This window comes from Dipodomys spectabilis, unplaced genomic scaffold (genome assembly GCF_019054845.1).
Source record: "Dipodomys spectabilis isolate Male_0828 unplaced genomic scaffold, ASM1905484v1 ptg000187l, whole genome shotgun sequence".
NCBI classification, from domain to species: domain Eukaryota; kingdom Metazoa; phylum Chordata; class Mammalia; order Rodentia; family Heteromyidae; genus Dipodomys; species Dipodomys spectabilis.
In genome coordinates, this window is record NW_024870864.1 from 2004933 (window position 1) to 2017500 (window position 12568).

General features: G+C 48.7%; 1 protein-coding gene across 1 annotated transcript in view; it reads left to right on the top strand.

The window, feature by feature from the left end:
• The first annotated feature begins 1888 nt into the window (after positions 1-1888).
• Positions 1889-12568, top strand: part of Mall (mal, T cell differentiation protein like) — a 27478-nt gene continuing 16798 nt past the window's right edge. Inside the window, exon 1 of the mRNA XM_042695495.1 lies at positions 1889-2008. Within this exon, the coding sequence (XP_042551429.1) occupies positions 1901-2008 (108 nt within the window). The 5' untranslated portion in view covers positions 1889-1900. The remainder of the gene's footprint in view (positions 2009-12568) is intronic.

Genomic DNA, 12568 nt, shown 5'->3' on the forward strand with positions numbered 1-12568 from the left:
AATCCTTGCATGTCAAACATGAGGCCCTGAGTTTGATCCCTTCCACTTGGAAAATATTTTAGCACATTTTTACAGAAATAGGAAATGTGAACAGAAAAGGTCCTGGACCTGTTGTAAAAAGAAAAGGAAGCCAGAAAAGAAATGCCTTCAGGATTCAAATTAGATAAACAAGTACTTAGTAAGAATTCTTCCCAGAAGGCTCTTAGATGTACAACCTCATTTAATCCTCTTCATCTAACAAATGAGAAAAACACAACTACTGATAACAGTAATCAACAGGACCCAGTATTGTGTGTGTGGTTTTTCAGGGTTAAGTTATTTAATCCTTAGTCCCAATAGGTTCATTGTGGAAGGCATTCCCTACCGCCTCACATCTGGCTTTTGACCTTGTGTCCAAGTGCATTCAACTTATAGCTCCAGAGATGGACTGGAAGGTGGAGATGTTCTTAACCATTTTGATCTTCTGTACCTTACAGGATCTCACTGCTTGGGGTTTCTTCTATCCTATAGATTACTTCTGCATAGCCTAATTCAAATGTGCTGAATTAGTGGTTACATTTGAGAAAATACAAGTTGGTTAAATGGAAGCTCATCAAGTGTGCCATTTTTTCATAACCTTTGTAGAGTCCTCAACTCTTGGTAAACCAGTTGCTTTCAGAAGAGGGGAAATGGTTCAGGCCTCACCCTCAGAGTCTATGGGCTATGGCTGTATTACCATCTCCATTTCACACATGAAGAATGAGCCTGAAAAAAGACTATTTTTTCATCTTGTTTTGCCTGCCAAGGATCGGGCAGGCTTGAGGTTACTGGGCGGCCTATGGTCTTTGCTCTACCACTTTTGGTTCATTTAAACCAACTCCTCTCTTTGGCTAAGTTCCTTGCCCCTGCGCGCAGCAGAGCAGGCCGTAGGCGTCCGTGGGCGTCCTGCGGATGAAGAGAGCTCAAGCCTGGCCACCCCAGCCTGGGGGCGTGTGTGTCCCCAGCCCCCCCTCCACACTGCGGGCCTGCTGGAACCAAGGAGAAGAAGGACCCTCAGACTTCAGCAGACTTTGGGGCGCCAGGTCTTCCTTCAGACAGGGTCAGAACAATGAAAGGTTAGTGGAAGGTAGAGAAGCAAATGGCCGGATTTGTAGGTGAAAGGTGTTGCCTTGACTGGGGCACGGCCACACAGTCTGCCCTGGACCCAGCCAGGAACAAGAGTCAGGAAGGACCAGCCTGGCCCGGTGCCTGGGCTCCCGGCAGGCACCAGCCAGAAAGCGAGTAGGGGAGAGAGGAAAAGAAGAGCTGCCATTCTGGGCAGTACCAGGTGCCAAGGGTCTAGTTACTCCAGAGGTCCCGAGAAGGCAGGGTGGGGAGTGGGAGGGGAAGGCGCTCCTCTCCCGGGGTTGGAAGCAGAGGGCTGTCCCCAAGGGTGGAGAGGGAGGGACCCAGCCGGAAGCAGAGGACAGACAGACAGACAGACAGAGAGACAGAAGACCCATCCTTGGATCCGCTGTGTGCCCCTGGTTTGACGTGGCCACACGTTGGGGCGGCGATCCGCAGTAGTACCAGGGCGATGTGTACCGGGCCGGCGGGGCCTCGGTCGCCCACCTGGGCTCTGCGCGCACGGCCTCGCCTAGCGGCCGCGGCGCGGAGCTCTGCGGGCGCTGAAGTTCCCGAGGAATCAAAGTCTTGGCCCCTGGCCTGCGGACCCCGCCCCGCCCGGGCGCCCGCCGCCCCTCCGGCCGGGGGAGCTGCGGGCTGCGGAGCGGAAGGACCTGCTCGGCGGGCACGGCTTTCCCCCCTCCCAGGCGACGTCGGTCCGATGGGTGTGTCGCGCGGGAGGTGATATTTGAGGGCTGCGCCCGAGCGAGCGGAGCCCAGGCGAGCCGGGCGCGGAGAGGCGAGCGGGCGACGCAGCATGGCCTCCCGGGACCCACCGCCCGCCACCACCTATGCCCCTCCGGACGTGCCCTCGGGGGTCGCCTTCTTCCTCACCATCCCCTTCGCCTTCCAGCTGCCCGAGCTGGTGAGTGCGGCCACCTGCAGGGGAGGGCGGGCCGGGAGGGGGGAGCGATCGGAGGATGGCGCTGCGAGCCCCGGGTGGGAGGCCACAGGGCGGCGCGCCGGGTCGTCCATCGCCCCCCTGGGTCCCTGCGGTGACCCCCAGGGGGAGTCGCCACCCGCGGGCCCCTTGGATACCTTCGGAGAGGTTTTCCAGTGTTTTCTAAATTGTAACCTCAGCTGATTTCGAACTTTGACTCCGCAGAGGGCTTCGGTAGCCCCTGACAGCAGGTGCCTTGAATCCACCTCCAGGGACACTCTGCTTTCCCAGCAACTTGTGTCCAGTGACAGGGACATCCTGTAGACAAACGGGAGGCATCGACCATGCAGGGACTGTCTGGGCTGCGCACCCCGTGTTTCAGAGCGGCTGCCGTCCCCCCTTCCCGAGGGAGGGGACACACCAGTGTATTTTGTTCTCCCCAGGCTGCTTCGGGGATGTCTAGGTTTTTGGGGGGGAGGGGGGAGTAGGAGGAGTTTTCCCTTCCTCCTGGGATTTGAGAGTGCAGCTCCTGACAGGCAGGAAAAGGAAGGCACCGGTGCCCTGGCTAGCACTTGTTACTCTCAGTATCTACTTGGAAGGTGGCCCTCAACAGAGTGAGGTTAGGGAGGCCACCAATACCCACTGGAAAGGGAAGCAAGGCTGGGTGGGTCCAGCGTGGAGGTGGCTCTGGCTGAAACTCCACCCAAAAGGGAAGTTTCTGCCCAGGGCCGCTGCCCCTCCCCAGAAACCACGTTGGAATTGTGCCTGACTGATGACATCTTAGTGCTCTTACACATTCTGTGTGCCAGAACCTGGGTGTGTCTCTTACCTGGAGACACACACTTGGACTGCCACAGTTGGAATTCTCTCTACCACTACTTTGTGTGTGTGTGTGTGTCCGTCCTGGAGGTTTGAACTCAGGGTCTAGGTTCTGTCCCACAGCAGTTTTGCTCAAGGCTAGCACTCTACCACTTGAGCTGCAAATCCACTTCTGCTGGATCTATTTTTGCTGGTTTATTAGAGATAAAAGTCTCATGGACTTTCCTGCCTGGGCTGGCTTTGAACCTCCATCCTCAGATCTCATTCTCATGAGTAATTAGGATTATGGGCAATGCCCAGGTTCTACCACTTTTTTTTTGTTCTACATATGCTTTTTGTCTGTCAAACAAACCAATGGTAGAAAGGAGTCCCGAGGAGTCTGTGTCTTGTCCCAGGGAGAAATAGGAGTGTTTCCATTCCAGTTGGACATGGCACCAGCCAGGAGAAACGATCTGTCCTTGGCAGATGAGGGAGGGACTCAGGCCTGTCCCAGGGACTTAGACCCAGAAGACAGGCTGTATCTCAGACTGGTGCAGATAAAGAAGAGACCAGAGTCCAGGAGAGGACACAAGGCAAGAGGGTGCAAAGATGGAGCTTCCGAATCAGGAGAGCACCCACAAAGGAAAGCATTGTGCAAGGAGTCACCATCGTGTGTTCACTGCTCCTACTAACGGGACTCTGGGGAGGAAATGCTTGCTTCTGTGAACTCCTGGACTTAAGTATTTGGCAGAAATGGAAAACTTACCTTTGGGCCAATTATCTTCATTTTTAACTTTTATTTTTACTTTATTTTAGGTGCATCATAAAGCTACCGTAATAGTACAGAAAGATCTATCACTCAGCTTCCTATAATATCCTCAGCTTCCAGAGTATAGCTCTCTAAATCAGGAAATTAACCTGAATACTGTGCTATTGAGTATTGTATTCAGACTTTGCTCATTTCCCCCCAACTAATATCCTTTTTGTGGTCCAGGATCCTGGCTTGAATCCACGTTACATTTTATTGTTCTATCTTCCTCATTTCCTTTAACCTGGAACCTCCTTCTTGGTCTTGACCCCTGGGATGGAAACCTTTTTCCTACCCAGGGCCATTTGGATTTTTATAGCATCATTCTTGAGCCATGCAAAATTCTCAGTACAGGCAGACAGCCTGAGGCAACCAAGGAGAGGACTCTGTGTCTGTCCTGCAAGTACCAAGTGATCTCAAGTGCCTTCCACATGTTTCCCAGCCCTGTAGAAAATGCACTATGGGCAGTGCCAGTGGTCCACTCCTGTAACCCTAGCTATTCAGAAGTCTGGGATGTAAGGATCGCAGTTCAAAGCCAGCCTGGAGAGGAAAGTTTATGAGACTTATCTCCAATTAACCAGCAAAAAGCTGAAGTGGAGGTGTGGCTCAACTGAAGAATGCCAGCCATGAGCCCAAAAGCCAAGCAAGAATATGAGGCCCTGAGTACCAAAAAGAAGAAGAAGAAAAAAAAGAGCACTAAGCAGTTATTTTTTAGAGTGACCCTCCAATTGGTCTTGTCCAATGTCTCCATGTTGCAACCTTGTGTTGTGTGTGTGTGTGTGTGTGTGTGTGTGTGTGTGTGTGCGTGCGCCATTCCTGGGTCTTGAACTCAAGGCTAGGCACTGTCCTTGAGCTTTTGTGGTCAAGGCTAGCACTCTACCACTTTCAGTCACAGCTCCATTTCCAGCTTTTTAGTAGTTAATTGGAGATAAGTCTTATGGACTTTCCTGCCTCGGCTGGCTTCAAACCGTGATCCTCAGATCTCAGGCTCCTGAGTAGCTAGGATTTCAGGCATGAACCATCAGTGCCCAGCTGCAACCTATTTTTTTAATTCATAAGTAATGCTCATGTGTTGTTGAAAACCTAGAAAATACAGAAATAAATGCTACTCATAGATACACATGTGTCCATATATGGATCTGTATATGCCAAGTCAAGCAGGTTATCCTTTACATGCTAGTCTGCATGTGCCTTCCTAGCCTGTAATCTAGAAACTAGTGTGCTTTACCCAGGGTGGAGATGTGTGGGAAAGGAGGGCAGAAGGTCAAGTGATGTGCCAGTTCTGACTCCATCAGCAAGAGACACATAGGTCTGAGAAGGCAATTGTAGAATCAGCCTAAAGCCACCTCTCCGACACCCCGGTGGCCTGGGTGTCACCTTCTGCTGCCCATTGAGAGCCCCAGGATTCCAGGATAGCTGCTTTTCAGTTTTGGAACTTAAGGCACAAGTCCAAATAGTAGACTGAAAAACCAAGGAGCTTAGGCCAGTTAAGGTGTCCCCTGAAGAGCCAAACCAATCTGAGAACAGATCAGACCAAAAGAGGTGGTACTTTTCCCACAGCTTCCCTAAGGCACAAACTACCTCACAGAGGGAATGAGGAAAGACAAGCCAGCTTCTGGCTCTTTGTGTTTCTTGAGGATGGCAGACCAGGGTGGCTTAGACTCCAAGGAGAACTATGGTTTCTCAACCTTAGCTTTCAAGTCTTCCACATGAAGACTCACAGTTTTAAACTTGTGTGTGTGTGTGTGTGTGTGTGTGTGTGTGTGTGTGTGTGTGTGCTAGTAATGAGGCTTGAACTCAGGGCCCGGATTCTGTCCTTGAGTTTCTTTTGCTCAAGGCTAGAGCTCTACCATTTGAGCCAGAACTCCACCTCCATCTATTTGGTAGTTTATTGGAGATGAGTCTTATAGATATTTCTGCCTGGGTTAGCCCTGAACTGTGATTCTCAGATCTCGGCCTCCTGAGTAGGTAGGATTATAGGTATGAGCCACCAGTGCCAGGTCACAGTCTTAAATGTTTTATCCTGTGATAATGATAGAGTTAGTTAAGGTTTGGGGAGGTCCGTTGTACCTTCCCTGAGCTTCCACACAATAGTGATAGCTTTCCTAACTAGAACACAGTAACAAAACCAAGAAACTGACAAGAGTCAGACAGGTCTCTATCTCTTCATTGTGGTCTTACCTTTGTAGATTTGTATAACCACAACCAAGAACCCCTCTAGCTACACGTTTGGAGTCCCAACCCCTTGTTCCCTCCATTCTCAGTGGACCCCTATAAATATTGAACAACTGTAATTCCTTACTTATTTCAAGAAAGTTACATAAATAAATGGAATCCTGCAGTATGAGACTTTGGGGACTGGCTTCTATTCAGCATCATATTCTTAAAATCCATCCAAGCCATCGCTTGTGTCAATAGTCCATTCCTTTTTATTGCTCATAATATTCCATGGTACAGATTTAGCATAATCTAACCAGTCATCTATTGGATGTTCCCAGTTGTTAGCTGTTCCAAATAAAGCTGCTGTGAGCATTTGTGTACAGACTGCTTGTAGGGGTGTAATTTTTACTTTTATGGAGAAAATTCCTAAGTGGAATGGGTGTCTACCTAGTTTTTATTAAGAAACTGACAACTCTTTTCCAGGGTAGCTAGAAATCGTTTTTGCATTTTGCATGCTCCAGCGAGGCATAAGCCTTTAAGAATAACATTGATGTTTCACTCAAGGTTCTCTTTTATTTGGATTTCTCATTTAAAACTATTAATTTGAAAACAGTCTCCAACTGTGAGACATCCTTGACTCAATGAATCTTAAGGCAAGAACAGACATCTATTTATTTTCTCTCTGGCACCAATTAGTGCCAGTGCTGGGCTGAGCCTGGGGTGGTACGTCAACCAGCCATGCTTCACTCTTCAGAGCCAGCCAGCTTTGCTGAGTGGCTGGGGTCACCACGGTGACTGGCCTGGGAGACGTGGATTCCTAGGCTTCATGGCAAGCTGCAAGGAGGAAGATGGGATCTCACATCTGTGACTAGCCCCAACAAAGCTCTTCATGAATAAGTTCAAGACATCTTCTAACTTTTAACCTTTGCACCAGGACACATGTTAGATTTTTACTGGTGACTCACATCTGTAATCCTAGCTGCTCAGGAGACTGAGATCTAAGGATCTTCATTCCACTGAAAGCCAGCACAAGCAGAAAAGTGAAACTTTCATTTTCATTTCCCATAAGCAACCACTCCTTCAAACAATACTTCCCACAGCCTGGGCCTCCACACCACCAGCTGGGCCCCAGAGGAGAAAGAACCTCAGGGCTCCCTGTCCAGAGGGACCTGAAATCATATATTTGGGGCTCTAGAACCTTCTGACCTATTTCTGAGAAGCCTATCTCAGCCCCTGCCTTGGCAGGATTCTTTAAGCCTGTCTTTTCGACCTCTGCCCTGATCATAGTCCCCAAGCCCCACCCTCCTGGATCCTCTCTCTGCCCAGGTAGTGCTGGGGTAGAGATGGGGGGAGGGGTATTTACTTACACATCACCCATTCTGATCACACATTTTTGTACCAGGGTGGTGGGGTGTCCCAAGATGATGAGGGTTGTAGAAAGGAAATGGAGAAGAGGCAGAAAAGTGGGGGGGGGGATTCTCTGGGGAATCTTGCCTGCTCTCTGAAAGGAAGATTCCTACCCCCTCCACACAGGCACTACTAGCAGAATTTTTAGGCCCTGGGAGGTAGTGAATCGAAGTGGATAGGAATGAAGCAATGGGCATCTGCCCCTGTTGGTCCAGGCCCCTGGCAGAAATGCCAGTCTGTGGCTGGGTCACAGTGGCTGACCCAAAAAGTGTCAAGTGGTATCACCTGTGTGGAAATCAGGCCCAGGAAGCTAATGAGTGATGCGTCTAGCAACCTGCCTTCCATCTTCTTTCTCCAGTTGGCCATCCAGTTGGTTCTGCTTTATGCCATTCTCTGTGCTATATGCAGCCAACTCAAGACCTCAGGGCCCAGCTCTGCCTCCAGAAACTCCAAAGTCCAAGAGGAGATGTGAAGAGAAACAATGAAAAGTGGAGAATAACGTAAGGAAGGTCACTAAAAATGTACCAGAGCTTGGTAGTCAAGATGGCTTCCTAAAGAAGGTGATATTGATTAGGAGATCTGTGCTATCTAGGCATCTGGCCATCTCAGTTTGGGCTGGAGCCAAACTGAGACTAAACTGAGACTAATTGAGCTGCTAGCCCGTGAAAGGCAGGGACAAGGCCACTGTCACTAAAAGTTTATGAATGCCTAAGAGAAAGAGGAGGGGCCTTACCAGAGCTCAAGTCCAGAGTTCAGCTGGAGATTTTCTGGGCAATGTAAAGGGACATAAAGTTAGTCAATGTGACAGAAGTCAAAGAGGAAGAGTGGAAGCCAAGTGCTTGTAGCTCTTACCTGTAATCCTAGCGACTCAAAAGGCAGAGATCTGATGATTCGGGTTCAATGCCAGCTCAAACAGAGACTCTTATCTCTCATTAACTGGCACAAAAGTGGAAAGTAGAGCTGTGATTCAAGCGGTATAGCACTAGCCTTGAGTGAAAATAGCTAAAAGACAGGGACAAGGCCTTTAAATTCAAGCTCTAATACTAGCACAGAAACAATACAAACAAAAGAGCGAGAGTGAAACAGGAGGCTAGAATATGAGGCCTGGGCAAGAGTGAAACTCTTGGATGAGGTCCCTGGGAGGAGTGGGGTACATTTATCCTGCTCCTTTACATCTTTTCTCTATTTCCTAGATTTCTAAAGAATTCACATGTGAGGAAGGGGTCCAAACATTGCCTCCAAAAATGCTTAATAGGTAATCTTCTTATTTCTTTTAAAGAATCAAGAAAGAAAAGCCCTTTAGACTTTGGAAGGATAAGAATGTGTTTGTTATTCTGTTTTATGTTACATTGTAAATCTGTGCTGTTCAGTCCATAAAACTCATACCAGTCAGGTTGTGAATGGGAGGGTGTGGACCCAGGACAGGAAATCCCTGGGAGGAGAGTGGAAGTACAGGGACAGGACTCCAGACTGACTACTCAGGGAACCTTGGTTCCAACGTTTAGTTTCCTGGGCATGCTGCCAGGTCCCTAGAGCACTTATATGGCCCTTATATGACTTGTTCACCTACGGAACTTCAGCCAGTCCTATTGTTCCTGGACTGGATGGAATCAGACCTAGCCCTCACAGGAGAGGCCTACTGGGGCAGCAGCTTCCTGCTACCCATAAAGCCACAGAGAGAAAATTCTCCTTCCATGAGTCAGGACACAGTGACTCAGTGTTTGGAAGTGTCCTGGGTCCAATTAGGGAGCATGGAATTTTCATATAATGTTAATTATTTGGGGGTCCTCTTTGTGGGGGGGGGCCTGGATTTAGGCTCTAGGGGAAGTTCCTTAATCCCAAAGTCACTTCCTCCCCTGTATAAAGAAAATATAAGGCTCCCCGCCATCTCCCTCCAAGCTTCACAAGGCTACTCAGCTGGTACTGAGCCTCCTGTGGGCTCTAAACAGTACCCTGTGGTCACTGGAGCTTCAGAGACACCTACTGGAGGCCTGTAGCAAGGAGCACTTGCTTCCATAGACCAAGAGGCTGGAACCACCCGCCTGGGCCACCTGGTCTCCAGCTGTACCATTTGAACTGAGAAGCCTTCAATGAGTTACACTCCTGCAGATGTGGGACAGGTCCTGCCTCACAGCAGCCTTTCCCTTCTTCTGGATGACTCACACTGCCCACTCAGACCCAGTTAGGGCAGCCACTGGGGGCACCTGACCACAGGATCATGGCTGCAAAGGAAGTCCAGGCTGGGCTGGACAGGGCAGGAGGGGAGGCATACCTGAGGCTCTAGGTAAGAGGTAGGGAGGCTTGCCAGAGCACTGTGATCCACAAAAAGAAATACGTTTCCATTGCAACCTGATACTGTGTGTGTGTGTGTGTGTGTGTGTGTGAGAGAGAGAGAGAGAGAGAGAGAGAGAGAGAGAGAGAGGGAGGGAGGGAGCGAGAGAGAAAGAGAGAGAGAGCACGTGCATGCATATATATACATGTATGTATGTGACACAGAGAAAACGCAGGAAGCACCCCTATTATTCTAGTCTGTTTAGTCTCTCTCTCTCTCTCTTTTTCTCTCTCTCCCCCTTCCCTCCCTCCCTCCTCCTCTTCCTCCTCTTCATCTTCCTCCTTTTCCTCTCCCACTCTCCCATGCCCACATATGAGGATTAAATTTAGAGTCTAGGCACTTTCTCTTAGCGTTTTTGCTCAAGACTGTCATTCTATCACTCAAGTCACACCTTCACTTCTGGCTTTTTGATGCTTAATTGAAAATTGTCATAGACCTTCTTACCTTGACTAGCTTGGTATGATGGTCCTCAGATCTCAGCTTCCTGAGTAGCTAGAATTACAGGCATTTGCCACAAGCACCCAGCTATGTTTCGTTTCTTAATGCTCATTGTCAAGACAGTTTCATGGACTCATGACTCAGAGTGTTGTTAGGAGGCACTGGCAGAGGATTAGGAACCTGGTGGTGTTCCCAGTGCTCCTTTCTGGGCAAGCCCTGAGCCTAGGGGCTAGCGTTCAAGTTTGGCCTGGTAATCATGGCAGCTAATGGAGTGATCCAAGTGGAGAAGAGAGGCATGGACAGCTTCATATCCCAGGCGATCCTCAGATATGCTCTGTCAAGGGCTGTTACTACTGCTGGCTGAAAGACACAGGTGTTAACAGGAAAGAAATGGATTGCTTCATGTCCTGGGAAGTCTGGAGTTCAGTAAGCTGATTGTTCATCAGCCAGTGCATCCTTAGAGACTCACTCTTCCATTTCTTTCCTCCTCTGGCCATGGCTCCAGGCTTCATACACACAGAGGAATGGCCAGGGCAAAAGAAAATAAAAAGGAACCACCACATCCTGCATCTCTTTAGGAACCAGGAAATCTTAGCAATCCCTTCATATCTTGTCCTCAGTCACAGAATTGCTGAGCATAGTGGATGCTGGGAGATACCCTATACCAGCTCCCTGCCGACACTTCCTACCAGCCAACTTAGCGAGGGAATAGATCCTGAGGAAAGCATGTAACACAAGAGAATTATCTTGCTGGACACTGGTGGCTTGTGCCTGTAATCCGAGCTACTCAGGAGACTGAGATATGAGGATCAGCCAGAACAGAAAAAAATCTGAGTGTCTGAGAAACTCATATCTGCAATAAATCAGCAAAAAGTGAGAGAGACAGAGAGAGAGAGAGAGAGAGGGAGGGAGGGAGGCAAGGGAAAGCAGGAAGGAAGGAAGGAAGGAAAGAAGGAAGGAAGGAAGGAAGGAAGGGAGGGAGGGAGGGAGGGAGGGAGGGAGAGAGGGAGGGAAGGAGGGAAGGAAGGAAGGAAGGAAGGCAGGAAGGAAGGAAGGAAGGAAGGAAGGAAGGGAAGAATTGTCCTTATCCTCAGAGTTGGCTATTTGCTATAGCCTTATATATAACAGGAAACAGCTGGGGACCTCCACAACCCCCAGCCCTGCCCTGGGACCCAATTATGGAAATATGTTCCTATCACTAGTTGGAATCTAATTAGCATATTGAAAGCACAGTGGATCCTCATGGCTCCTGCATTCATATTCTGGCCACAATGTATTTGTCATCCAGTGAAGACTTAGGTGCTGTTGGCAGCCATTGGTGGGCCTGCAGAGTGGCAGAAACCTTGAGTTGCCTGACGTGCCTGCTCCTGGTTGAGATACAGCCACACAAAGCCCTGCTTTCCTCATCCAGCTCTCATTCTGCAAACAGATGGCTCTGTCATCATTGCTGAGTGCCATGCTGTTCATATTTTGCTGCTCTGTGTATGGGTGTGCACTTGAACTCAGGGCCTGGACGCTGTTCCTTAGCTTTTTCTGTTCAGTGTTAGTGCTCTATCACTTGACCCATGCCTCTATTTCTAGTTTTTTGGTGGCTAATGAGAGATAAATGTCTCATGGACTTTTCTACTGTTTCAGACCATGATCCTCAGATCTCAGCCTTCTGAGTAGCTAGGATTATAGGCATGAGCCACTGGTGCCCAGCTATCTGTGAGTGATTTTAAAAGGCCCTGTGCTTCAGTAAAGTCTGATATTCCTCAGTGTAAGAAAGCTGAGATGTACCTGATGTAGAAAAATAGATGTGTATGATAAGCTTCGTTTGGACTGGAGTCACAGTACCTCTGGCCATGTGCTTTGTGTTAAGAAATCAACAGTATATTTTAGATAAGGTGTCTTTAAATACCAACACACATAAATCAAGATTATGTAATGATTAGGTGGCAAATAACTTGTGAGCAGAGACTTGTAGGAGCCTAACCTTGTTTCCTCTACCACCATTGGTTCAGTGTCTGCTAATTCAGTGTTCATGTAGACTTTACAGAACTGCTATGAATAAGAGCTAGTAGAGCTGGGCATGGTGGCACAGACCTGTAATCTCAAAACATGGGAGATCCATTATACACAATTGCCAAAAGGTGGAAGCAACCCTAGTGTCCCAGCCAGATGAATGCTAAGTAGAATATAGGACAGATGCCTGATGACTAAGTCCTGACAACCACAGTGAAGGTGAAACTGTGAATTGGAAAATGCCCTGAGCACACAGTCCAAGGTACATCCTAGCTTAGCACCTGGACAGGCACACTGCAACAGCTGTTACTTTCTCTCTGGATCTCATGACTGCCTGGAGCTTCATCTCAATGCTGCAGCCTGGCACCATGGGATGGACCTGTCACATCACACAGCCCTGCCCCTAAGAAAAGTTCGAGATACAGACCTGGAATGTGAGTTCTGCTAAATGCTTATAGCTCTGCACTATGTAAAGCCAAAACATCACCAATTGTACCCCTTTAATTTGGGGAAATGTGTATGTGCATGTACAGTGGAACATTATTTTGCCTTCAAACTGAAGGAACTTTTGATGTATCCTACGACATCGATGAAATCT